Here is a 26,732-nt window from a genome sequence, read left to right on the forward strand (position 1 = left end):
TTGGATTAGCGCTAGCTGTTCTCTCTGGACTACAGATCCCAGAATGCAATGCTCCTCTACGCTGTCCTATTAAGGCCGAACACGCGCTCTTAGCGGTTCCGGGAGTAGGAGGGATTCACTTCCGGCAGGCGGCCTTGAAGTCATGGTAAGAAGGCGGGTGGTGGGAAGTAAGGGAGGTGACGTGTTTTGTGGGTCGGGGGCAGGCCTGGGGCAGGCCTGCAGACACCTGGGGTTCTGATTCGGAGAATCCGTGGGAGGGACGTGGGTTCCGATTTGTTATTCCCCGCTCTCCTCTGCGCTCAGGTCACGTGGGCCCTCAACGGCGATAACTAAAACTCACTGAGCACTCGCCGAGCGTCAAGTGCATTTGAAGGCTTTAAAACCATCATCACATTCAGTATATTTTGGATCCCCATTTTGAAAGATGAAGAAACTGGGGCCCAGAGAGGTGGAGTAATTTGCCCAAAGATCCACAGCTGGTGACTGTAGGAGTCGGGATTGGAACCCAGATCTGACTTCACCGCCCAAAGTATCTTTCACTGCACTATTCGAGGTGTGGAACTGTGCATCTCATAAAACCCTTGTGCTACGGTTTGACGCCTCCCTCCTCCTCCGTTCTACCCCATCCCTCAATTTAGGCCAGGTAAACAGCGTTTCCCTTCCGACCCCAAGATGACGCTTTAAACCTGACCGAGAATTGGGTAGTTATTATGATGAATGTCTTGCGGATTTGTTCCCCACTGGGACATTGATTGAGTTTCCTGCTTGGGGAATTGTCACACACGCTGTGGTTCCAGTGCCAGCCCAGAGTTGGCCCTCCCAAGGTATTTGTTGAATGAATGAAGGCTGCGCCTCCTTTCCTATACCTACTTGAGCTGTCTGGAGGAAAGAGGACCGGTTTAAAAGTCAGACTCTGCCCCACTCACTGGCTATGTGTCTTTGGGTAAATTTCTTACTTTCTCTGGGCTTAATTTTCTGCGTGGTAAAGTAGAAGTAGTGGTTCCCATCGCAAACAGCTTTTGTGAAGATCACGTGAGGTAAAGCATCTGGCTTTACCTTTCTTTCCATCTCTGGCAGTGATGCAGGCCTCACAGGATTGGTGGGAACCTCCGTGTAAGATGCTTTGCAGCTGTTCCTTGTGTGATTAGCATGGTTGAGTTCCATGAGAGAAATGGTCTCCCTGTCTCCCTTTCAGGCCGCCTTCCTCCGAGCTGTGCCGCGGTCGCCAGGGCCAGCTGCATGGGGAAGGCCTCTCCACGGGCTGTGGTACTGCAGTGGGCGGGATCCTAGGAGGTGGGTGGGAAGCAGGCCACCAACCTCCAAGGAGAAACCACCCGGCACAGAGACAGAGACATTTCAGATGGTGTACCGGTTTGATGCCATCAGGTCTTTCGGGTACTTGTCTCGGCTGAAGGTGGCACAGACGGCCCTGACGGTGGTGGCCTTGCCGCCTAGCCTCTACTGGTACTCCCAGGGCCTCATGACCTTCAACTCCCTGTGCCTGGCGGGCGGGATCGCTGGCTTTGCCCTGGCCATGTTGTGCTGGATGAGCCATTTCTTCCGGAGGCTAGTGGGCATCCTGTACGTGAATGAGTCGGGCACCATGCTGCGGGTGGCCCACCTGACCTTCTGGGGCCGGCGACAGGAGACATACTGCCCTGTGGCCGACGTGATCCCCATGACGGAAAGCCAGGATCGGCCTCAGGAGCTGTTCGTGCGGATCCAGCAGTACAGTGGGAAACAGACCTTCTACCTCACCCTGCGCTACGGACGCATCCTGGACCGAGAGCGTTTCACACAGGTGTTTGGGATGCTGGACAAGTTCAAGTGAACGGACAGGGGGCCTCCTGCAGGCAGCCTGAGGGTGTGGGCGGGGCTGAAGGAGGGGGTCGGGCAGCTGGAGACTTTGCCGGGGCCCCTGGGAACTTGTCTTTTGGGATAAGGAAATTCATGAGATAGAAGTAACTGGGTTTAGAAGGAGGCCCTGAGTGCAGATTCTTAACTGCACTTGTGTGTGACATTCAGATAATGGCCAGAAGTTTCTGTTAAGAGCCAGTCCTTGGAGGAAGCGATGCCAAGCTCTCTCGAACAATTACACTGCTGTGAAACCAAAGAGAGAGGTGGGGGGCGGGAGCCAGAAGACTTGGGTCTGTCCGTTTCCAAATCCCTGTCCTGGGGCAGGTTATCAAGTCTCTCAGAACCTTGGTTTTCACATCTTAAAGTGGAAAAATCCTCCCTGTCTCCTGGGATGGGTGTGAGAATAAACAATAAAAGTCATTGTTAGTTCAGAGGTGATGGCCCCGCAAAAGGCTTCCAGGCAATGGGTAGGGATTTCACCAGTCCTATGCTGCGCCCCCTTGTGGACCCGGCGGCGGGGGGACCAGGATGAAGCCTAGAGCTGGGTCGTTCATCCTGCCAGCACGGTAGCTGCACAGCCACTGGGGCAAGGTTGTAATCCGAGCAAGTTCACCGCCCAGCGGTCTAGGGGCTCTCACATCAGAAGGCTTTGCAGTGTGATAAAGTCAGATGAACTATATGCTGGTGTGATACTTTATCAAATAAAGCCAGTTATATGTAATGTCCCCCGTAATTAGCAATATGCTTATTATATAATTTGTAACAAAGAGGAAAGAAGTCATGATCTTTAATTCTACCACTCAGAAGTCAATAACTAAATTTTGTTTTGTGACCTTCCAGTCTTTTTTTATTTTCAAATCGTAGTAAAATATAAACATAAATTTATCCTTTTAATCATTTTAAGTGTACACTAAGTGGTATTAAGTATATTTAGTGTTTTGCAACCATCACTTCTCTCCATTTCCAGAACTTTTTCGTTATCCCAACCAGAAGCTCTGCACCCATTAAGTAGTAACTCCCCAACACCCCGTTTCTCCAGCCCTTGGCAACCACTAATCTGCTTTCTGTGTCTATGGAGTTGCCTGTTGTGGATATTTCATGTAAATGGAATCATCCGCTGTGTGGCCTTTTATGTCTGGCTTCTTTCACTTGGCGTAATTTTGCAAGGTTTACCCATGTTGTAGCAGGTATCGGAACTTCATTCCTTTTTTATGGCGGAATAATATGTATATAGCACATTTTGTTTATCCATTAATCTTTTGATGGACATTTTGACTGTCTCCACCTTTTGGCTGTTGTGAGTAATGCTGCTGTGAACATTGGTGTACAAACATCTGAGTTTCTGCTTTCAATTCTTTTGGGTATTTTCTGAGAAGTGGAATTACTGGGTCATACGGTAATTCTAAGTTTAACTTTTTGAGGACCTGCCAACCTTTTCCATAGTGGCTACACCATTTTATATTCCCACCAGCAATGCATCAGAGTTCCAATTTATCCACATCTTTTTTTTTTTTAATATATAATAGCCATCCTAATGGGTGTGTATCTCACTGTGCTTTCAGTATTTACTTAAAACATAGATGTTATCCTGTATCTGAAATTGGCTTTTTTTTGCTTCATGTTATAACATAGGACTACGTCAGTTATAAACATTCATTTAAAATATTCAGTCACAAGGAAGAAACCTTGTGACTATGTGAGATGCTGGATGTTAACTTACTGTGGTAGTCATTTTGCAGTATATACATATATAAATCATGTTGCATACCTTAAACTAATACCATATTGTATGTCCGTTATATCTCAATAAAGTTGGAAAAAATGGGCAGCATACCTTACAAATAGATAAAAACAAAAGGCCCCGATTATTTGATTTTTTTTCATTTAAATACTTTTTATGCAAAAAAACAATCAGTAATTGCAAAATATTCCACTGAGTGGTTGTAGCTGGTTCTATAACCTTTCTTGTTTAAATGATCTCCATTTTTTCAGTGCTATAAAGAATGTGATAAATGCCAGCTATATGGAGAGATATCTTTCCTTTGTGTAAACTGCAAGTGGCATTTTGAGAAAAGTGACTTTATAATGACGATAACATGAAAGAAGTTGTTAGGTCTTCTCAATTTATTGCATTTCACAGAAGCAAGTAAAGCATGTAATTCAAGGCAGTTTGTCCCTGCAGGCTTCCAAATCAGCCAATCATCCCAGACCTCTTCCGCTCGGTGCTGAAGGCACCACGGTTCATAAAAGGGGAGGATTTGGGCCTTTGGACTGACAGCATCTTGGTGGGGAGGGAGGGCGGATGCTAAGTGCATGTGTATAATTAGAAATGGGGAGGGACTTCCCTGGTGGTCCAGTGGTTAAGAATCCACCTGCCAATGCAGGGGACACGGGTTTGATCCCTGGACAGGGTAAGATCCCACATGCCACGGGGTAACTAAGCCCGCGCACCGCAACAAAAGGTCCCGCATCCTGCAACCAAGACCCGACACAGCCAATAAATGAATAAAATGGGGGAAAGTGCAAGGAGAGAGAAGAGTGGGGTGGCCTGAGGGGGTGAGGCCTGGGGCCGGGACTTTGAAGGGGACCCCAGGTGTGTGGAGGAGATGGACATGGGCACTGCTTGTTCAGGCTGAGGGGACACAAGCGTGCGTTTCTGCCCTGGACAGGAGTGGGGTGGGTGCCTTTGCTAAGGGGAGGACCCTGAATTTGATCCAAATCACTGTGGGGAGCCTTTGAAGGTCAGTGAAAGAAAGCTTGGGAGCTCTTAAGAACAAGAGGAAACAGCTTTTAATTTGTATTTGTTTTTAATTAAAGATGCAAATGAAAGGGCATAGACTTATGGATTTGTCATTGCCTCTGTTAAATTCCCATCGTGTGTTAATTCCAGCCAGTTGAAGGCAATGGTCTGGGGAGTGTGTGACCATGTCCCTCAGATGTTTGGGAATGCTGGGCTCCCATTGTCAGCTGGGGTATATCTGCAGGGTCTGTCTAGATAGAGGGGCTGTGCGTGCCGTGGACGGTGTGACCCAGAGCCCGGTTGTGGGCCTGGGGGTTCCCAGAGAGCCGCAGACCCACTTAGAAGTGCCGGCTCTTAGGGTAAATGGCATGTGGTTCCACTGACTTAATTTTATACCAACTTTACTCTAAAAGTGCAACCAGAACCTGACTGCTCTCACCTGCTCCAGCCCTGCCATTTCGATCCAAGCTGCCCTCATAGCCTCTGGATTATTGCAACCTGCTGCTTCCATCCTTGCCCTTCTAGAATCTGTTCTCGCAGCAGCCGAAGTGATCCTTCCTTTCTTTCTTCCCTCCTTCCCTCCTGCCACACCTTGTGGCTTGCAGGATCTTAGTTCCCTGACCAGGGATCGAACCCATGCCCCCTACAGTGGAAGCACGGAGTCCTAACCACTGGACCACCAGGGAAGTCCTGCCAAAGTGATCCTTTTAAAAAAGAGAATCACATCACTGCTCTAGAAGCTGAAGTCCTTACTGTGACCTACAGGGCCCAGCATGGCCTGGCCCCGCCCCTACCCCCAGCTTTCTTCTCATCCACAACTCTGCATTTACCACTTCAGTTAGCTATATTTCCCTTGCTCTTCCTCCAATAATCAAGGACCCCGCAGCCTCAGGGCCTTTGCACTGACAGTTCCTCTGCCTAAAAGCCTTTCTCCCTAGGTATCTACATAGAAGTGTCTATCTGTCTGTCTCCAGTTTCTCTCTCTGTATAACAGGGGTGTTACTATTTATCCTCAAGAAGTTGTACTGAGGATTCAATTATATAGAAGACTCGATTATATAATCTTCAGAGCTGCTGGTTTCCTTCCCTACCTTTCCCTCACCTGCTTGTCAGTGACTTCAGTTCCTGTGAACCTCTTCTCCCAAAGACACAGTCTGTGCCTATAAAATGTCTTAAGAGGGATTAATGATCTGACCTTGACTTATTAAAACCAAAGTTAAGTAGGCCTGTTGGGCTACCTGTAAGCACTTACCTGAGTGAGCTTCACCCCCTGGAGATTCTGATTATGTCTGGGGTGGATCCCCAGAATCGGTCTTTTTGTCAAGCTTGAGGCTAATTCTGCTATGCAGCCATGCTGGGAATTTCTGAAATAGATGACCAGGGTGGACAACACCAGAATGACACATGCCTCTGTGTCCCTGGGCCAATTTTTTTTTTTTTCCTACAGAATAGGTTGTCCGCCTGGGCTCCGTGTGTAGAATCTCCTGGACACCTCTTAAAAAATACTGTTGCCCAGGCCCATGACCAGTTTCCCTAGAGGGGATTCTCATGCGTAGCCTGATTTGACAATTACTGCCCAGAAGTGTCAGTTCAGTGGGAGGTGACAGCCCCAGTTCTCACCGGCTCTGGCACAAAAGAGCCTCCACTTGGATGTATGGTTTGCTCATGCAGTACCAGCAGAGGGCGCACAGAGCAAATGCATTATTCTATCCCTTTATTTCCAAGCTAAAATTGCATGTGACAAGGGAAACAGTTTAGGGTTTCTGCAGTGCACCAGCAGGGCAGTAGTACCCAGTTCCCTTGCTCCAGATCAGCAACAACGAAAACAACAAAACTCGCCTGTGCTCAACCCTGCAGATTCTGGTTGGGCAGAAGCTGGGTATCTGTATTTTGATGCTTCCCAGGTAATTCCAAGGCACCCCAGGTTTTGAGAATCATTGTGTGGGATTGGGCCTTCCCAAGAGCCATGCCTCTCTGATGGTCAAGCAGCTTCTCAGAAAATGGAAACGGTCTTTAGATTCAGGTGGTGTGTGGTTATATTGGTGATTTCCCCCTTGGAAAACAGTTCCAAAATAATCATCTAATAGAAATACTCAAGCATGTATATGAGGATGTTCACTGAATGTTTCTAATAGTGAAACAAACACACAACAACAACAGGAAGTAAACTAAGTTGCCATTAGTAGGCAACACAGTTAAATAAGCTATGGAATATTACATGCCCTTAAAAAGAGTGAGGTTGAACCATATCTGCTGATGTGACAGGATAATCATGGGGTAGTGTTAGGTGGAAAAAGCAAATCAGAGAACAATATAGTTCTGTATGATCCTATTTGTGATTTAAAAAAACGCATTCCAAATTTTTCACAGTGGTTAATTCTGGGGAGAAGATTCAGGTGGATGAGACAGAGGGAAAACGTCTACTTTGAACTTTATGGCCTTCTAGTATTGTTTAAAATTTCCGTAATGATCATGTCATCCATCTTAACAAATGAAGTAAAATGCTGTACTAAACACAATCTCTTCTGCCATCCTTTCCCCCTCCTGCCAGCTTTCGAGGTAAAGAGAAAAGTTTCTCAACCATGAGTCTCCATTCTGGACTTGGAAGCTGGGTGGACAGTAGGAAACAGTCATTAAAAGCGTTAGTGATACAACCGTGTTTGTATTTTGTAGACTGGTTTTCATTCCCATCTGCTGAGAACCATCTGGACTTTGGGCACCCCACCTGCCCTGGGCTGTGTATTATTTAGATGCAGGAAATGGGGTAACCTGTAGCACGTCCATTTTCACGTGGTAGTTGCTAGGGACTTAATGTTTGTATCCCCTCCTAAAATTCATACGTTGAACCATAGCCCCCCATGTGATAGTGTTTGGAGATGGGACTTTTGGGAGGTGATTGGAGTCAGATGAGGTCATGAGGGTGGGGCCCCCACGATGGAATCAGTGCCATGTGAGGACACAAGCAGGAAGAGACCCTCACCAAGGACCCAACCCTGGACTTCCAGCCTCCAGAACAGTGAGAAATAAATGTTGGCTGTTTATGCTGCCCCATCTCTGATATTCTGTTAGAGCAGCTTGAGCTGAGACAGGTAGTCCTCCAGACCATGGTGAGGTCTGCTCCAACTGGGGACATTCACAGTGTGCATGGCTGGGAGCCGTTGTCCTTCCTACACCGGTTACCAGAACTGAGCCTTACCTGGTCATAGGCCCAGATATCCCACCCCCAGCCCATCATAAATAAAAATGTTTAATGTACTTCCCAGAACAGATTTGATGGGCTTAGCTGCTTGCAGGGGGCCAGCCTGGGGTGAGTTAGCCAAATAACTAGGAGCTTGCCCTTGGCTGCTTTAAGAATTCAGGTCTTGTGAGTCCCCAGATGGAAAGCCACCGGGTCCCTTTGAAACCTGGGCAGAGTCCAACTTTTATGGCCCTGTTTTGATCCTGCAGCATTCATTCAACTATAAAATCATGCCTGATGAGGGTTAATCAGGCAGGGTCAATACCATCTGGCCACGTTTGTACCAACTCTAGTGACAAACATCCGTTTTACTGATTAACAGTTGTAATCTGCTCTGGGATCTGGTGGGACTTGTCCCCGTGTTGGGAAGTAGGTTTAACATTTAGAACTATACGTGAGCCAGGTTCACAGAGATCGAGTGGCAAAAGGAACCATCATGTATTAAGCACCTACCACGAGTCAGGAGATGATTACATGATTTTTAAATTTTATTTATTGTTTATTTTTATCTTTTGGCTGTGTTGGGTCTTCGTTGCTGCGTGCGTGGGCTTTCTCTAGTTGCGGTGAGCGGGGGCTACTCTTCGTCGCAGTGCACTGGCTTCTCATTGCGGTGGCTTCTCTTGTGGAGCACGGGCTCTAGGCGTGCAGGCTTCAGTAGTTGTGTTGCGTGGGCTCAGTAGTTGCGGCACTTGAGCTCTAGAGCACGGGCTCAGTAGTTGTGGTGCATGGGGTTAGTTGCTCCGCGGCATGTGGGATCTTCCCGGACCAGAGATTGAACCTGTGTCCCCTGCATTGGCAGGTGGATTCTTAACCACTGCGCCACCAGGGAAGTCCTGATTTCGAGATTTTCTTGAATCCTCCCAGCAGCTGTTGGAGTTGGAGAACCGGAGAGGGGTCGCAGGTGTAGGGTGAAGCACGTGGTTTGGAAGCAAGACTTCCTACCTGCTTGAACCCCAGCCCTGCCACTCCCAGGCTGTGACTGTGGGCCAGTAATATAATCACTGTCTGTGCCTTGGTTTCTTCATCTGTGAATTAATGATAATAAAGGCACCCACCGAGGGTAGTTGAAGGGGCTGACTTACTACATGAAAAGCACTTAAAAACAGCGCTTGGTCCAGGGAAGCCCTCAGTAAGTGTCAGCTGCTTTACTGTGATCACTCTCTGCGGGTGATGCTCAGAGAGGTGAAGTGACTTACTCAAGGTCACCCAGCTAGAAAGCAGCAGAGTTAGGTCATTCTACTGCCTTGTCCTGCCTCCCCGGGGGGTGGAGAAGGGGGAAGACGGACAGAAAATGGAAACAGTGACTGTTTTTAACAAAGGTCCTGGCACCTTCCACCCACCTGCCTTAGGGATATACGCTTAGGAGCTCACACTAATGCTGACCAGTTCAAGTTCACTTTCCCAGGCCAGTGGCCAGGCTGGTGGTGAGAAGGGTCCTGAGTGGTTGATCCTCAACCAACCCCATGCTCACTGCATGTGCTCATTCACACACACCCGTGTGTCTCAAATCCTGGCCTCCAGGCTGTGTGATGCCAGGCGGGTTCCCCAATCTCTCTGAGCATCAGGCTCCTCATCTCACAAACAGGCAGACACATACACGGCTCATAGGTGTGTTGTGAACATGACAAAGCCCCAGCAGAATATGCTTGTGCATAGCAGATGCTCAACAAATGATAAATATTATCACTATATGTGATTATTCTTAAAAGCATATTTAATGGTAGATATTGCTTTCCTAGTCAGTTATTTCATAGACCTGTTTGGTGTCCCAGCCAGAAGGAACCTTAGAAATCACGTGGTCCAAACCATACATTTTCCAGGTGAGAAAAAGAAGGGCCATGGAGGGCCACTGAGACAGCTGGGTGCAGGTGAGTCAGGAGCCCACGGCCCGCGGTTCTAGGTCAGGATAGCAGGAGGACCAAAGAGCCAGCTCGTTTCCACAGGTGCTGACTCAGCATCTCTTCCGTGCCTTCCCACGCTGCACCTGCCTCCCGGCTGATTCCCATCAGTCATCAGCTTACCACCTCCATCCGTGAGGGAGAGAACGTGATTTAATTGGTTTGGGGTGGGGCCTGAGCATTAGGATATTTACAAAGTTCTTTAGGGCAACTCCAAAGTGCCTCTAGTGTTGAATGTCACTGTCCTGGATGTAGTGGATTTTGTGCTTTTCCCTCCCTCTCCATCCAGCCCATTACCGCTGTCCTGGTTGGGCCACCTGGTCATCTCGATGGCCACAGATTCCGACTGATCACCCAGTCTCTCTTGTTCACAGTGGACAATCAGGACATTCGTTCTAGAATGCATGTTGGATTACCCCCCTGCTCCAAACCCTGCTCCATCAGTTCATGGAAGGCCCAGACTGGCACAGGAGGCCCTCCAGGTCCGAGCCCTGCCTGTTTCTTTGGCCTGGTCTCCAGGCTCTTCTGCTCTCCTTGTCTTTGTGATCTAGTAATGCTGAACGCTGTAGAAGTCCCTGCCGCATCCTGCCTTCGTGCCTTCAGCTATAGCTGTCCTCTTGGTCCGGAATGCCTTCCACCCCTCCTCTGAGTCGCTGGAGCAGTTCCCACTCAACCTTGAAGTTGAAACTCAGAGGCCTAACCTCCACCCTGACTTGGGCCTATCCTTTGTTCATGTACAATATCCTCCTGTATCCTGGTCCTTATGCTGGGTTGCTGTGACCTTTGCCCCACTGGAAGGTGAGCTGAGGGTAAGGACCACACCTTGTCCATCCCCATTACATGGCATGTCTTGGATGAACTCTGATGAACTGAATGGCCTCACCAGACTTCTCAGCCCAAGGCAGACTTAACGCAGGAAGAGAATTCCCCCAAGACATCCCTAAGAGGTGCTTAATCATAGGCGCTTCATAAGAACTTGTGAAAGAAGTCCTTACCAAAACCATTTCCAACCAAAAAGACCACATTTACTCTGATGTTTCCATTATAAATATTTTGTTTTTAATTTAAGAATACTGATTAACACAGGAAACAGACTGAGTTCATGGACTTGCGCATATGGTCATCAGTTACACTGTGACGTGTTATTTCTTGATCATTTATTGGCACTGTCAACAGAATACTGTAAACAAGATCACTTTGTATGCGTAAGTTGGCAAGGCTCCCTAGCTATGGTTTTCTACCATGAGCTGATATACAGATAGATATAGACAGGTATAGATATACAGATTATATTAATGTTGTGCACGATTTTGCATGGTTACTGAGTGTCAGTAAAAATTATTTAAAAAACACCCATTTATAGTAAAAGTGAGGATGTGCTAAGATTTGCCATGACTGGACCTTGTTTTCTGTAAAAGTGATGAGATTTGCTGGCGACATTTACTAAAGTCTATGGCACTAACGTGTGATGGATTCGTTTCCGGACCGTCGGCCACAGAAGTTCTTCTGCGTGGGCTCTGCCTGAGCCAGCACCCTGTCCTCTGGGCTCCCTATGTTTTCACCAACCTCTAGCAAGTTTCTTGAGCGCTGCTGAGAAGGTTTTCCTTGAAATTCTCACAGCTACACCTCCACTTCCAAAAGAGAACATCTCAGGAACTCACTATGCCCTGAGTCAACGAGGACTGGCTGATAAATGGCTTAAAAAGTTTTATAAGTAACTTCCCTTGATAAGGAGTGAAGAAGTCTGGAAATGACTTTCCAGATAAAAAAGATTTCATTTCTCTGTCTGTGCCCTATGGGGAGAGAACAAAATATTGGAGCCACTCTCTCCACCAAAGAGAGCCAACGTTTCTGGTTGTGCCCTGGCTTAAAAACCTTTTGGACTCCAGCAATCTCATTGTATGTTTCGATCCAATGCTAAAGTTCTCAGGAGAAAGCATACATGAATTATGGTTTGGTTTGCATTTTGCTTGTTTGTTAAATAAGGCCTTGAATCTTGGGATATTGCCTGTGGAATCTGGATCCCCAGTGAAAAGTGTGAGGCTGTGAACTCATGTGTCTTTGCATATGCTGTTCCCTTTCTGCAACACTCTTCCTTGTCTTGTCTACTTGGTGAACTCTTGTTCATCCTGCAAAATCCTGCTCAAATGTCACTTTCTCCTTGGAACCTCCTCTGACCCTTAGGTGGATTGGGCCACTCCCTCTGATTTCCTGATGTTCCTACACATACGACTATTATGGCATTAATTGCTGGTTTAGGATTCTGTTGTCCGCAGTGGGATGTGAGTCCCTTGAGAGCAGGGACTAGGTTTTATTTCACCTTTGGATTTCTAGTGCTTAGCACTGGGCCTGGGACAGAGCAGGTATTTAATGCAAGTTTCATGAATGAATGACTGGATAAATAAATGAATATACAAATGAGCGAAAGCTTGCAGAGAGGGAGGCTCCATTTAGTTGGCAGTGCGAACGCCCTTGGACACGGCAGAGCTCCTTAAAAGCAACGGATTAGCACTGAGTGCAGGAATGCAGGGTGAACCGGGATTCAGGGATTCCCCCTCGTCTGTTAAACACGTGACTGCCTTTCATTCTTGGCAAAAATAGGATGATGACCAAATCTGCTGAAAAGCGGAAGCAGAAAAAAACCAAACCACTTTGAGATCTTTGGATGGTTAGTTATTAAAAGAGAAAAGTGCTGAATTGAGAATCTTGATCTGCCCGGCTCCCAAAATAGTCAACCAAGGCACCAGGAGACCAAGTGGCTTCCTTTTGGACAGACTTCCTTCATCTACCCGCTAAACAACACTCATTGCTGGAGGACGACCAAATGCTCTTTTTAGGAGCATCTGAGGTCAAATCAGTTCCAAAATGGTCTCGCCTCCAGCAGAGACCCCCTTAGCCTCAGCCTTCATCCAATTAAGCCTCTAAGTATCACCTGCCAGGTCATCTCACAGTCACTCATGGCAGGAAAATCTCTGACTTGCAGGGGTAACGACAAGGAAGCCACCTTGCACCAACAGGCTACTTCTTCCTGCATGGAACTGTGGCGCCCTCAATTCATGATACCTCCTGCAAGAAGACACCTAGTCCAGCTTTGATGTAGCAGCAAAGCCGTTCCTGGGACGGCTCAGAAGTGGAGCAGAGGTGGATGAGCAGAGCTAGAGACAGGGTCCCGGGGCGAGGGGTCCAAAGTCAGACCCCAGGTGCCGTGGGGACAGGAGGAGGGGTCTCTGCTGCCCCAGGCCTGGGCTTACACTCCTGGGCGTGTGTCCCTGGGATGAGCAGGTGCAGCTTGCTTTCCACAGAGGTCTGGGCTGACGTTTAACGGGAGGGAGGGAATTTGGGGAACGAGGGTGGTGAGTAAGACCTGTTGGCGATGCCACCCAGAGATTCTCCCAGGACGAAGCCCCATGAAGGCGAGAATTCACAGTTTGGAGAGGAATCCCCGGATGGATCAGGGGAGTGGCCCTACTCTTTAGGCCAGAAGACCCCTTCCCACACCCCCAAGCTCAATGCCGTGTCCCTACTCTCCTGCCTTAATATGCTCTGTCCTGCCCGTCACTGGACTGTGCATGGGACATGCTCAGAGCTTCGGGGCCTGGGCGCGAGGGGGAAGCATGTCTGTTTGCATAGGGCAGGGGGAGCCAGCATCCTCCCCGTTCAGAACGTGTCACTTGAGAGGGACGGAACCCAGGAGTCCCAGCCACCAGCCCCAGGAGCAGGTATCATTCCCCTGACTGGCTTCCAAAGGTATCGTTGGGGTCAAGGGTGGCAGATAACCTGGCCAGGACCCTCGGGGCCCAACCTGAGACTATGTCCAGGGCTCAAGCAGAATTTCTGGGCTTAAAACCAATGTGCACCATTGGCTTTGCAGGGAGAGAGCAAACCAGCCCCTCCCCTCCCCCCAAGCCACGAAAAACATCCCCTCCCCACAAATAATCCTCCAGTTTATGCATTCACCTCTGATACTTTAAGTGAAAACATGAATTAGGCAAACTAATCAATTTGACAAGGGGTGAGATCAGGGCTTCCTCAGAGCGTGGAGGAAATGGCTTCTTTACTTGAAGTCGGCTAAGATGTCGCTGAAAATATTGAGGAACAGGTGTGCGTGGTGGTCCCTGAAGACCAGAGTGGGACGGAAGCGGATGGATTTGTCGCCGCAGCCCCCCAGCATCAGGCCTAAAAGGAGAGGCGGGGGTGGGTTAGGGGCTTGGGCTCGGAGTCACGGGCCAGGGAGCCGGGCAGGGTCACACACGGTGGCTACCCCATCCGTCCGAACCGTTCTGTCCTTCCTTGCAGCCACCCGTCCAGCCCTCCTTCCCGTTCTCGCTCATCGGCCCGCTCAGCCGCCCTTCTCTCCCCTCCCTCCCTTCCAACTTTGAAGGCCAGCTCTGCTGCCCCTGAGCTAGGCCTGCTGATTGAGAAATCCTGACACAAAGTCCTGGCCTTCCAGAAACTCGTGGTGTGGCAGGGAAAGAAAATAAGAAATAAATTACACAAGTGTGGGCAGGTCAGCAGCGCTTATGAAGGATGGAATCTGAGTTTTGGATTTTTTTTGGGCCGTGCTTCGCGGCTTGCAGGATCTCAGTTCCCCAACCGGGGATCCAACCTGGGGCCCCGGCAGTGAGAGCGTGGCGTTCTAACCACTGGATCGCCAGGGAATTCTCGGAATCTGCTTCTTTTAAAGGGCGATTTCACCTTTGACTAGATGGGGCTCTTTGGCTGGGTTGTATAGCGTCTCTGAGACTCAGTTTTTTCATTCTCAAGAGGAGGTGAATTACCCCTGCCCTTCAGGGCTGCTGCAGGATTCTCTAAGCTGGTCCGGGTGAAAGACACCAGCTTTGACACATAGTAGGCTCTCTGATCTGCCCCACTTAAAACTTCCATGGCTCCTATAGCTCTTAGGAGAAAGTCCACAATCTCGAACCTCATCCCCAGGCTGACGTGAACCTGATTCACCCCCTGCCACCCGTCTGTCCCTCGTTCCACACCATGCATTTGTTTTCTCCCTCTGTATGCCCCATTCTGCCCAGCTAAAGGCACACATCCCTTCCCCTGCCTGGAATGCTCCTTCTCACCTTCTTCACCTGGCCAATCCCTATTCATCCGGCGAGATGTAGGGTAAAATGCCACTTCCTCAAGGAAGCCTTCCCTGATTTCCTGGACATTTTCCCCAGCTATTCGTTCTCTAACTCCTTTTCCTCTGTTCTAGGACTTATAACTGTAATAGATTGTTTATGGAATATTCTCTTTGATGTCACCCCTTCCTGCTAGACTGCAAGCTCCTTGAAGGAAGGGACCCTGGCTCTCCTGACCCTCTGCAGAGTTGGTACCTCTCACCTTCTGCTCACCTTCTTGGCGAATATCGTTGAATGAATAAATGTATAAGGAAAGCTCCCTGGTAACTTTCTCTTCTTTTGGGAAGGCAATTCAGACTATTTTTAGTCCTGTGAATCACCTTCCCCTCCCCCTCCCTCCAGGCCCCCCACCAGGAAATGTGGGTACCCCTGGCTGCCTTACCTTTGTTTCTGGCTATTGAAATGAGTTTATTCCGTATGGATTCATCTGGCGTGTCGAAGGAGCAGAAGGTGCCTCGTCCTCTCACTCTGCTGATGAGCTGGGGGTACCGGGCCTGCAGTGGGGACACAAGGCCGGCATCAAAGCCAAGGAAGGCAGCCATCAGCCCACGTGGACCTCATGGCCACTCAGGACAGGGGCAGCCTGCGTTTGTGAGAGCCTCAGAACAACAAGATCCCTGCCGAGCCCGGCCCTGGCGCGTCCCATACTCCAGCACCAACTGCAAGCAGGGTGCATCTGTCCCCCCAGGGGACATAAGTAAGTGCCTGACATTTCTTCTGCCACGCTGGTGACAGGGGAAGGAACATTGTGGCAGGAGGGAAGGGCCCAATCCTTCCACCCTTCCCAGAGGCTTTTCCTAGCACCGACCCCTGCCCAGCCTCAGTCTAAATGCAAATCCAGCCCAAGAAAAGAAAAAGAAATTCCCCCTAGAGCTACAGCACAGTTAGAGGCTCTCAGCTATCTCAGCAGCCACACTTGCCCCTTCAGAGTCTGCAGTCAGGCAGATCTGGGTTTAAAGCTCCCATTCTCCTCCAGAAAATGAGGAGAATTATAGTTTCCTAACTTCAAGTTGTTCTGGGTTAAGGGTGCCAGAAGAAAAACAGGACACCCAGTTCAATTTCAGATAAGCAACTTCTAATTTTTTAGTATAAATATGTCCCAAACATTGCATGGGATATACTTACGCTAAAAAGAAAAAAAAATTAGTTGCCATCTTTTAAATTTAACCGGGTGTCCTGGCATCCCTACTTGGGAGAGGAAGACGGTGGTCCCTGAAGCTCCTGCCTCCGCCCTGTGACTGGAACCAAGTCCAGTGTCTGCCCTTCCCTCCTGGGCTTCAGACTTGTGAAATTTAAATTTAACTGCGGGGGGGAACCTGCTTTTTTTCCCCCCTAAATGCAGCAATCCTATTCTGAGGATTAAATGAGATAAGGCACCTAACATAATGGTTGGCACAGAGCATTCTCAATTAATGGAAGTTCTCAATTAATGGAAATAATAATAAATAATAATAATTATTATTGTTATGTCCTTGATCACGTCAGAGAGGTAAACGCTGGCAAAGAGCATGGGCTTGGGAATTCCCTGGTGGTCCAGTGGTTAGGACTTGGCACTTTCACTGCCGGGGGCCTGGGTTCGATCCCTAGTTGGGGAACTAAGATCCCGTCAAAAAATAGAAAAAAAAAAAAAGAACATGGGCTTTGAAGGCTACAAGAATCAGGTTCAAACCCCAGTGCAAGCTGTGTAACTTTGGACAAGTTAATAACCCGCCACACCTCAGTTTCCTCATCTGTAAAATAAGGATCATGGTGGTGTCTACGCCCACAGCGTTACCGTTGGACTTAAGAGTGTATGAGATCCCCTATTACGGAACTTGGCAGGAGCAGGCTCTCAGTAAATGGAAGCTGTTGTCACTACCATCCCTCCTCGCTTCGTCATCACCATCACCATCACCATCAGTGGATCTGCTCAGCTCACTGGTGACTGGGTGCTTCAAGGAAGGGCTCTTTGTATCCAGCCCTCTGGGGTTAGGGTCATCTCTCCTCCTAACTCCTGGGCTGGGCTGGCCAGTCCTGGAAACACTGGTTCCTCCCAGCAGCATCCCCCGTCCCCAAATCTACGAGAGCGTGTCGGGCAGGGAGTAGACATAACAAAGACAAATAATTATAATAAAGAGCCCTACTGTCCAATGAGGTGGCCACATGTAGCTGTTGAAATGTGAGTCCAAATTGGAAGGCACTGTAAGTGTAAAGTACATACTGGATTTCAAAGACTTATTACGAGAAGAAGAATAAGAAATATTGAATTATTTTATATATTAGTGGCATGTTGAAATAATATTTTGGATATGATGGGTTAAGTAAAATATATTATTCAAATTAATTTCAGCTCCTTCTTTTTCACTTTTAGTATAGGTACTAGGACCTTTGAAGTTATGTGCATAGCTAGCAATCTGTTCCCCTGGAGAGCACTGCTACGGAGTGATCAGGATGTAGAAGGTGGTCCAGAGGAGGGAATAGTGGGCAAATGGGTGGGAACGAGAGACAGGGAACATTGGGGAGGTTTCTCAAAGGAGGGATGCCTGAACTCAGTGTCAGCAGAAAACCGGGAGTTCAGGAACTGGGAACGGGGCCGGGACGGAGCGGTGGGAAGGCGTCCCCTACAGAAATGGCGCAGCCTATTCAGAATCGCTGGGGCAGCGGGTGTGATGCTACAGTGAAGAGCTCAGCTGCTGCCCGCGGGGGCCGTGGGGAGCCGTGGATGGGGATCCGGGAGGGCCGAGCGGAGTACCTGGAGGTCCAGCAGTCCCGTGAGCAGGACCTTCCCAGCATGGGCCGCGTTATTCAGCAGGTCCTCCCGCTTGATGATGTTGATGACCTCAGCCAGCAGCAGGTTCTTGGACGGATCCCCCAGCCACGTGTTGAAGATCCGGTAAGGCTGGAACAAGACACAGGGCATCAGAAGGGTTCCAGGCACACCCCAGACACACTCCTCCCCATTTAAGAGGAGAGAGACTAACCCAGCGAATAGCTACTAAGTGCTGGGAGGATATCGCATATGGTCTCACCAAAATCGCTCCGTAACAGCAACCCTGTAGGCAGGTACTACTATTAGGGACACCAACTTGTCCAGGTCCTGGGAAATCCCTCAGTCCTGGGGAAACCGAGACAGTTGGCCCCTAATTACCGTAATCCTCATTTTATAAAGGAGGAAGCTGAGGTGCTGAGCGGTTGAGTGATTTGTCTGTGAAAATATGGCCCCTTAGGTGGTGGAGTCAGGAGTGGATTGGTGGCAGTCTGACCCTCAAAGACCACCCGCTTTACTCCCCCTTCAGGGTGTCAATGCAGCCAACTAAAACACACTTCCCAGCCTCTCTTGCAGCTAGGAGTGGCCATGTGACCAGATCTTAGTCAAAAGTGGTAGAAACAGAAATGTTGTGGGATTTCTGGGAAGGCTGCTTAAAGACGAGAAGGGGGCCACTTTATCCTTCCCTCCTTTTTCTTTCCTACTGCGTCAAATTGAGACGGCGCTCCAGTAGCCATTTTGGATCATGAAGTGACCTTGAGGGTAAAAGCTACATGCAGGAATGGTGGAAGGAACGATCCTGGGCCCTTGATGACTCTGTGCGTGTGTGTGTGTGTGTGTGTGTGTATGAGAATCCATACGTACAAGTGGCAGTACAGTAAAATGGTTTCGAGTATGAGCTCTGGGTTTAAATCTTGACTTTGTCACTTAACAGGCTGTGTAACCTTAGACAACTTACTTAACCTCTCTGTGCCTGATTCCTCATTAGCAAAACGGGAGAGAAAAATACCATCTACTTGGTTAGACTGTTGTAAGGATTAAAAGTACAAGAGGAATACTTAGAACTGGGCCAGGCACAGAGCAAATGCTCCATTCAGAGCAGCAGCTAATAACGATGTTTTTGCTTGTGCACAAAGCAAAAAATTAGAAGCCTGACAATGGACTGCTATGAAGTCAGCCCTGCAGAGAGAGCTGGGGTAATCGTAATCATTGGCTTTAAATTAAATTGATAAGAACTAGGCTTTAGGAAACCTCTGTGACACATTAGGTATTCACTTAGTTCCTTGTTGGTGAGAAAGAAGCAGTAATGAGACGTCGATGCCCCTTGCCCCGCCTCCCTCCCCTGCCATGGACAGGAGAGGGTCCACACTCACAGCGTTGGGCCTCAACTCCTCCTTGTGGAAGAAGCCCCCGGTCATCATCTTCTTGCTGAAGGTCATCACGTCTGCTGGGTCATCCAAGCCCCAGTGCTCGTGGGCCCAGAACTTGCCGGTGCAGCCTCCTCCGGTCTGGACCTCATCCACCAAGAAGGCACAGCCGTGCTGCCGACATGGAATGAAGGAGAAATAAACACCCAGCGCAACTCGCCCACCTCAGACCCCCAAATCCAGCCCAAGAGCCACTGCTTTCTGAACCTCAAACCAAGCCTGTGTTCTTGGGCTGTGCAAAACCAAACTAAGGCTGCAGGAGGGCAGTTCCAGCAGGGCTGTGTCTGGACGTGGCCTCAAACTGCTCAGCCTGTATGAAACCGGAACATCAAATGCTCCCTGAACCATCGGCTTCGGTCCCTGAGCAAGTTGCCCTGCTCAGAAGGAAGGGTGTCCCAACTGTAAGGCAGCCCCATTTCCCAAACTTCCGGTGCAGTGTTTGCCAGCTCTGCTCATCACCCGGACTATTATTTACTTAGCATTTGTGTTTAAATCAACTCGTGTCATGTCACCTTTATCCGTGAACTGACTGCTTGGACAGGCCAGTTATACGTGCAAGACACGTTAAAATAGACATGATATTAACATGAAGTTTGTTCATTTGGCTTCTGTTCAGTGTGGACCACAATGGGCTGAAAGATGAGGTGGGGTCCCTAGAAGGAAAAGGGAGGAGGCTTAGGCTTTCCCCAGGATGTTCTCGTGATTGGGAATGTCCCCGACTAGGATGGCAGGTTGGAGACTGACTTTGGAATAAGATTTTAGGGGAGAATCCCCCGTCCTGCCCTCACCCCCAACTTCTCTACCCATGAGGCCGACAGGCAGCCTCTGAACATCTGGAAGTTTACAAGGACCCCAGGCTAACCCTTTGCTCTGGAAAACCAACTGGAAATGGCCCATGGCCCCATCCAGCCCTGGCCCTGTGTGCTGACCTTCCTGGAGATGTCCCTCAGCTTCCGGAAGAAGTCGTCCGATGCGTGGTTGTCTCCACCCTCAGACTGGATGGGCTCCACTATGATCCCCGCCACCGTCTTCTTCTTCTTCCGGTATTTCACGATCAGGTCCTCCACCTGGATTCCAAAGGGGGACATGACAAGGATTCGTGGAGGCTCTTGGGCAGCCTCGGAGGATGGGCATGTGGGGTGCTGTGGACCCCTGGAATTTAAGTTGAAAATGTCATAGTGTCTTATCATTACATAGAATACACATGGAGAAAAGACAATCTCTTCAGCAAGTGGTGCTGGGAAAGCTGTACAGCCATATGTAAATCAATGAAGTTAGAACACACCCTCACACCATACACAAAATAAACTCAAAATGGCTTAAAGACTTAAATATTCAATATAAGACACAGCACTATAAAACTCCTAGGAGAGAACATAGGCAGAACATTCTCTGACATAAACTGTAGCAATGTTTTCTTAGCTCAGTCTCCCAAGGCAATAGAAATAAAAGCAAAAATAAACAAATGGGACCTAATCAAACTTATAAGCTTTTGCACAGCAAAGTAAACCATAAACAAAAGGAAAAGACAACCTACAGACTGGAAGAAAATATTTGCAAACGATGCGACTGATAAGGACTTAATTTCCAAAATATACAAACAGCTCATACAACTCAGTAACAAAAAAACAAACAACCCAATCAAGAAATGGACAGAAGACCTAACAGACATTTCTCCAAAGAAGACATACAGATGGCCAACAGACACATGAAAAGATGCTCAACATCACTAATTATTAGGGAAATGCAAATCAAAACTACTATGAGGTATCACCTCACACCAGTCAGAATGGCCATCATTAAAAAGTCTACAAATAACAAATGCTGGAGAGCGTGTGGAGAAAAGGGAACCCTCCTACACTGTTGGTGGGAATGTAAATTAGTGCAGCCACTATGGAGAACAGTATGGAGGTTCCTTAACAAAGTAAAAATAGAGTTACCATATGATCCAGTAATCCCACTCCTGGGCATATATCCAGAGAAAACTCTAATTTGAAAGATACATGAACCCCTATGTTTAGAGCAGCACTATTTACAATAGCCAAGAGGTGGAAGCAACCTAAATGTCCATTAACAGATGAATGGATAAAGAAGATGTGGTATAAATATACAATGGAATATTATTTAGCCATAAAAAAGAATGAAATAATGCCATTTGCAGTTACATAGATGGACCTAGAGATTATCATACTAAGTGAAGTAAGCCAGACAGAAAAAAACAAATGTCATATGATAGCGCTTATATGTGGAATCTAAAAAACCATACAGGGACTTCCCTGGTGGTCCAGTGGTTAAGACTCTGCGCTTCTACTGCAGGGGGCATGGGTTCGATCCCTGGTCGGGGAACTAAGATCCCGCATGCCACGCGGTGCGGCCAAAAACAAATGAAAAAAAAAATACAGATGAACTTACTTACAAAACAGAATCAGACTCACAGACATAGAAAACAAACTTACGGGAAAGTGTGGGGAGGGAGGGATAAATTAGGAGTTTGGCATTAGCAGATACAAGCTACTATATATAAAACAGATAACCAACAAGGTCCTACTGTATAGCACAGGAAACTATATTCAATATCTTGTAATAATCCATAATAGAAAAGAATCTGAAAAAGAATATATATATACATATATATACATACATATATATATGACTGAATCACTTTGCCACCGCAATGAGAAGCCCGCACACCACAAAAAAGAGTGCCCCCTGCTCGCCAACTAGAGAAAAGCCCGCGTGCAGCAACGAAGACCCAACACAGCCAAAAAATAAAAATAAAAATTTAACTTTTTTGGGCTTCCCTGGTGGCGCAGTGGTTGAGAGTCCGCCTGCCGATGCAGGGGACACGGGTTTGTGTCCCGGTCCAGGAGGATCCCACATGCCGCGGAGCGGCTGGGCCCGTGGGCCATGGCCGCTGAGCCTGCACGTCCTGGAGCCTGTGCTCCACAACGGGAGAGGCCACAACAGTGAGAGGCCTGTGTACGGCAAAAAAAAAAAAAAAAAAAAAAAAAAAATTAACTTTTTTAAACTATTTTTTTTAATTGAAGTATAGTTAATTTACAATGTGTTAGTTTCTGGTGTACAGCAAAGTGACTCAGTTACATACACACACACACACACACACACACACACACACACACACACACACACACATATTCTTTTTCAGATTCTCCTCCATTATAGGTCATTATAAGAAAAAAAATTTTAACTGTTAACAGTGAGAAAAGCATCTTATTTTCCCCAAGAGGTTATATTTCTTGAACTCTTGCTCTAAAATGGGCCTCTTCTTACAGATAATTAAAGACTAATAATTGTTGATACTTGGGGCTTCCCTGGTGGTGCGGTGGTTAAGAATCCGCCTGCCAATGCGGGGGACACGGGCTTGACCCCTGGTCCGGGAAGATCCCACATGCCGTGGAGCAACTAAGCCCGTGCGCCACAACTACTGAACCTGCGCTCTAGAGCCCCCGAGCCACAACTACTGAGCCTGCGCACCTAGAGCCCACGCTCCACAACAAGAGAAGCCACCGCAATGAGAAGCCCGTGCACCGCGATGAAGAGTAGCCCCGGCTCACCGCAACTAAAGAAAGCCTGCGTGCAGCAATGAAGACCCAATGCAGCCAAAGATAAAAATAAATAAATAAATTTATAAAAAATAAAAAAAATAATTGTGATAATTTTTAAATAATTTAATAATTACACATAATTGAAAAAACCCAAACCATACACCTGGAGAGAGTAACAAGTACAATCTTTCCCTGTTTTGCAGAATTAAGGAAAAACCTTCTATTTGGATGATGCAGTTTTAGCCTCGGTCTCACCAACTGCCCCAGGGAAGCTCTAAGATGCTTTTCTTTGCAATCAGTGTCATCTGCAATTTGTCATCATATAGCTATTTTCTTGCTTATTTGTCCAGTGCTGTGTTTCTGACTACCCTATACTCTCTGATAGGATGCAGGAAAGACATGTGGCTAGCAAGCGCTTGGAATGTAGCTGGTCCAAACTGAGATGCGCTCTACGTGTAAAATACAGCGTTTCAAAGATCTAACACGAAAAAAGACTATAAAAACATGTCATCAATAATTTTTAAATATTAATGACATGACACAATATTTTCGATACACTGAGTTCAATAAAATGTTATTAAAATTAATTTCACCCAATTATTTTTACTTTTAAAAAATGTAGTTACTAGAAAAGCTGTAGTGACATTTAGCTTGCCTTATTTTGCTTGGACTGCATCACCTTGTCTCTTTTATTTACCATTAAATACCCAGCGCCTAGCACCTTGCTTTACACCTAGTAGGTGTTAACTATTAATTAAAAAGAATGATGAGCTTAAGAGGCAAACCAGCCTTATGTGAGCTCAAATCCAAATCAAGGGTGATAGCCATTCCCCGCCACCCCCCACCTGCAACAGAATCCTTCCAATGTCTTACATGGAACCCCAATATATGGGACCCCAATATATGGGACAGATCAAAGGGGGGCTGTTGTGGTTGAAGTGGAGGCACGGGGACCAGAGTTGCCCATCCTTAGTCCCTCCCCGCCCCCACTGCAACCTCCAGGGCTCCCAAAAAAGCCCCAGGATTCTGGAGAAGACTGACACACAGTGGACTACAGGATCCCACGGAATTGTTTTTCCTATGAGTTGCCCTGTATTCTTTCCATCAATTCATTTTCTCTTACTCCAGAGGCAATGAAGCTTGTCCCCAAAGAAACTCACATGATACAGAAGTTGGTACCAGAAGCGGGGTGATGGAGGCTGGGTGCAAAATCAATGTCTCAGTACCTTTCCTAACATGGAACACTGGGGCAGGAAGTGCCCCCGTCCCTCCGTCCCACCCAGGGAGCGCCACGCGGGCCCCTGGATAAACTCTTTGTGTGTTCCTCTTCCCCGGGGCTAAGTCTTGGGGTGAGGGGTTGAGGGGGAGGTGAGGGGAGGACCTGGGGGTTACCTCTTCTAGACAACGGGCCTCTTCTTGTTGGTTCTCTTTCACAAACTCTTCCAGAGGATACTTCAGCCGTGGGAATGGTGCAATGGGCCAGTCGAAGGAAGGGATGTCGATCTTGTGAATAGCTTTGGAGTGCGTGGTCGCTAAGCAACCTAAGCCCAGCACAACAGAAGAGCAGAGGTTGGCTCAGGGAAGGAGGATGGATGGTCTCTGAGGAGGAGATGGGGCAGCCCAGGGAGGCCCGGTGCCTGCAGAACCCCAGTTCTGGGAACATCCTGAAGCTGAAGTGGCCCCCATGTGTCTTAATCTCTGTGTGTGTGTGTGTGTGTGTGTGTGTGTGTGTCTGTGTGTGTGTGTGTGTGTGTGTGTGTGTGTCTTTGCTTTCTGATCTATCACAGACTAACACAGACTCTGAAGGAAGAGAGACGAGGATTGAAATCCTAGCTCGGCCCCTGCATGGGCTTGGAATGTTCCTTCCCTTGCCGAGCCTCAGTTTCCACATCTGCAAAGTGGCAACAGCCGTCCCAGTCTCCAGGGAACAGTATGCAATCAATGAGACAATACGTGGAAGCCGCCAGCGTCAGAGCAGAGGCAGCCGTCACTATTGTTGTTGTTATTATTACTCTACCTGCCACCTTGGGATCTCACGGCCCTCCTTACCCATGGTCCTCCCATGGAAGGCACCCATGAAGGAGAGGATGCTGTAGTCGGGGCACCCGGGGGCCTGGAACCAAGAAACAGCCGTCAGTCAGGGTTGTGAGCTGGGGACCCACATGGTGGCCCCCACGAACCTCGAGGAGTACGAAAGTCTCAGGAGAACCGGGATCCCCTCTCAGGCAGAAGTTACAAACTGGACTCCAGAGGTCTGTATCCAGCCCACACGTGGTGTTTTCTGTTTGTTTTTTATCAAGAGATTTCATGAAATAGATATCCTGAACCTCTGTCTTCTCACAAGTTCTGCACCACGTGGGCCCATTTTTCTCGGTCAAGCCTGAAGGTGGGCGGGCATGCTGGCCCTGGGCCCTCACCACCCACCTTTCTCCTTTCCGTCACTGGCAGGCGTCCGCAGGCTTTTCAAACTCCCCTGCCTCAGTCCCCCTGCCCCCCCGACTGCTCCCACAGCCCACAGATGGGCCAGGTGCTGGTGGTGGTACCTGCCTCCTGTGACCTGAGGTTGAGCTGGGCCCCACACAGGACATGCCCAGGCTTTGGATGAGGTCTGCTGGGCCAGAGCGGGAGGGTGGGACCCCCAGCTTTCCCTCTCCCCACGGGGCTGCCCCTGAGCTCAGGAGGGACTCATGAACCCCAGGCTTCTTCCAGCCCCAAGCGAATGGCCCAGCAGCACTGCCTTCTGACCCTCCAGCTGGCAAGGGAATCAGACCTGCCTCCAGTGACTCAGGAGCCGCTGGGGACGCGGCAGAGGCCACCTTGGGGGCCCCTGAGTCTCTGGGAGGTTGTATGGCATTTTCTCAGGCCGGCTGATCTCCGCTGGGTCCCTGAGACCCCCGGGAAAAGCTCCAAGACCTCTTCCCACAAATCCCAGAATGCTCTATTGTCATATGCCTTTGTTAGTCTCCAAATGTGATATATAGGGCGTAACTTGTTTTACTGCACTTCACAGATGTTGCACTTTTTTACAGATTGAAGGTTTGTGGCAACCCTGCATGGAACAAGTCTTCTGGAGCCATTTTCCAACGGCATTTGCTCACTTCGTGTCTCTGTGTCACATTTTGGTAATTCTCACAATATTTGCGACTTTTGGGTTATTATTCTGCTTGTCGTGGTGACCTGCGATCGGTGATCTGTGATGTTGCTACTACAACTCCCTGAAGGCTCAGATGATGGTTAGCATTTTTCAGCAATGAAGTATTTTTGAATTAACGTGTGTACATTTTTTTAAGACGTTAAGGCTGTTGCACATTTAATGGACTACAGTATAGTATAAACATAACTTTCTATGCACTGAGAAACTAAAAAATATCATGTGACTCGCTTTATTGCGACATTTGCTTTACCGGGGTGATCTGGAACCGAACCCCCAGTATCTCTGAGGTGTGCCCCTATGCTGATTTACATGGTTGAGAGCACAGTGCCTATGCAACTTACATCCCCCTGTTTTCACTAAATTATAGCACACGTGTCTCCAGGCCAAGAGAAACCCTTGTGATTATCCTGGCTGCAGAACTTTGTGTCTGGACACAGTCGGTAACTGAATTCAGTGGCTCTCGATCTGCAAACACCCGCGCCCCCACCCCTTTTTTTAAGCGGTATACACTTCTGCCTCAATCATAGTGGGATTTAGGGGAAGGACTGGCCTGCTCTGATTGAAGCTGGCTGGGAATCTTGGAGCCTTACTTGGTCTTCCCCGTGCACCCCCGACTGTTGTACCCCAACACTGGCCCCCTTGGTGCCTCCCTGAACTGCTGGGGTTCCACTTGGAACCCCTACACTTAATCCATCTTTCCCCATTACTGGATATACAGGTGGTTGCCAATCTAAACACCAACGAGTGAACACCCTTGCACATACATTTGTGTTGACATTTTGGATTATTCTAGAGAATACATGAAATGCCACTTTAGATGGGTCAAATACAGGCAGCTGTCCTGGGAAACTGATGAGTGCTAGTCGGAAGAGTTCCACTCGGCCGGCCTTGAAACCAAGGGAATGGACTAGGGGGTTGGAATGCTTGAGGATCCCTTGTTGTGGACTGAATGTTTAAGTCACCCTCAAGTT

General features: G+C 48.3%; 2 protein-coding genes and 1 non-coding gene across 6 annotated transcripts in view; 2 read left to right on the top strand and 1 right to left on the bottom strand.

The window, feature by feature from the left end:
• The first annotated feature begins 55 nt into the window (after positions 1–55).
• Positions 56–25,984, top strand: TMEM186 (transmembrane protein 186). 4 transcript variants are annotated; one of them, XM_019928733.3, is made up of 3 exons: positions 56–145; positions 1,196–24,859; positions 25,637–25,984. In XM_019928733.3, exons 1-2 carry the CDS (start codon positions 143–145, stop codon positions 1,829–1,831), a joined length of 639 nt encoding a protein of 212 aa, XP_019784292.2. In that variant the 5' UTR covers positions 56–142; the 3' UTR covers positions 1,832–24,859; positions 25,637–25,984. The 4 variants fall into 4 exon arrangements, with proteins under 4 accessions (XP_019784292.2, XP_073648425.1, XP_073648426.1 ...); XM_073792324.1 differs by lacking the exon at positions 56–145 and having other exon boundaries at positions 155–24,859; XM_073792325.1 differs by lacking the exon at positions 56–145 and having other exon boundaries at positions 155–24,537.
• ABAT (4-aminobutyrate aminotransferase) overlaps positions 13,697–26,732 on the bottom strand; it is an 85,627-nt gene continuing 72,591 nt past the window's right edge. Inside the window, exons 10-16 of the mRNA XM_033839756.2 lie at positions 24,657–24,720; positions 24,000–24,148; positions 19,971–20,108; positions 18,988–19,155; positions 17,600–17,746; positions 15,251–15,362; positions 13,697–13,909 (exon numbers count right to left, since the gene is read on the bottom strand). Coding sequence (XP_033695647.1) covers positions 13,788–13,909; positions 15,251–15,362; positions 17,600–17,746; positions 18,988–19,155; positions 19,971–20,108; positions 24,000–24,148; positions 24,657–24,720 — 900 coding nt within the window. The 3' untranslated portion in view covers positions 13,697–13,787. The remainder of the gene's footprint in view (positions 13,910–15,250; positions 15,363–17,599; positions 17,747–18,987; positions 19,156–19,970; positions 20,109–23,999; positions 24,149–24,656; positions 24,721–26,732) is intronic.
• TRNAE-UUC (transfer RNA glutamic acid (anticodon UUC)) lies at positions 16,391–16,463 on the top strand. Its single transcript has one exon. It is a non-coding gene; the product is annotated as a tRNA-Glu (tRNA).

Source organism: Tursiops truncatus, chromosome 15 (genome assembly GCF_011762595.2).
Source record: "Tursiops truncatus isolate mTurTru1 chromosome 15, mTurTru1.mat.Y, whole genome shotgun sequence".
In the NCBI taxonomy this organism is placed as follows: Eukaryota; Metazoa; Chordata; class Mammalia; order Artiodactyla; family Delphinidae; genus Tursiops; species Tursiops truncatus.

Bases quoted from the DNA above. Each gene is read 5' to 3' on its own strand.
- TMEM186 (XM_073792324.1), top strand. From the start codon at position 1,163: ATGAGAGAAATGGTCTCCCTGTCTCCCTTTCAGGCCGCCTTCCTCCGA.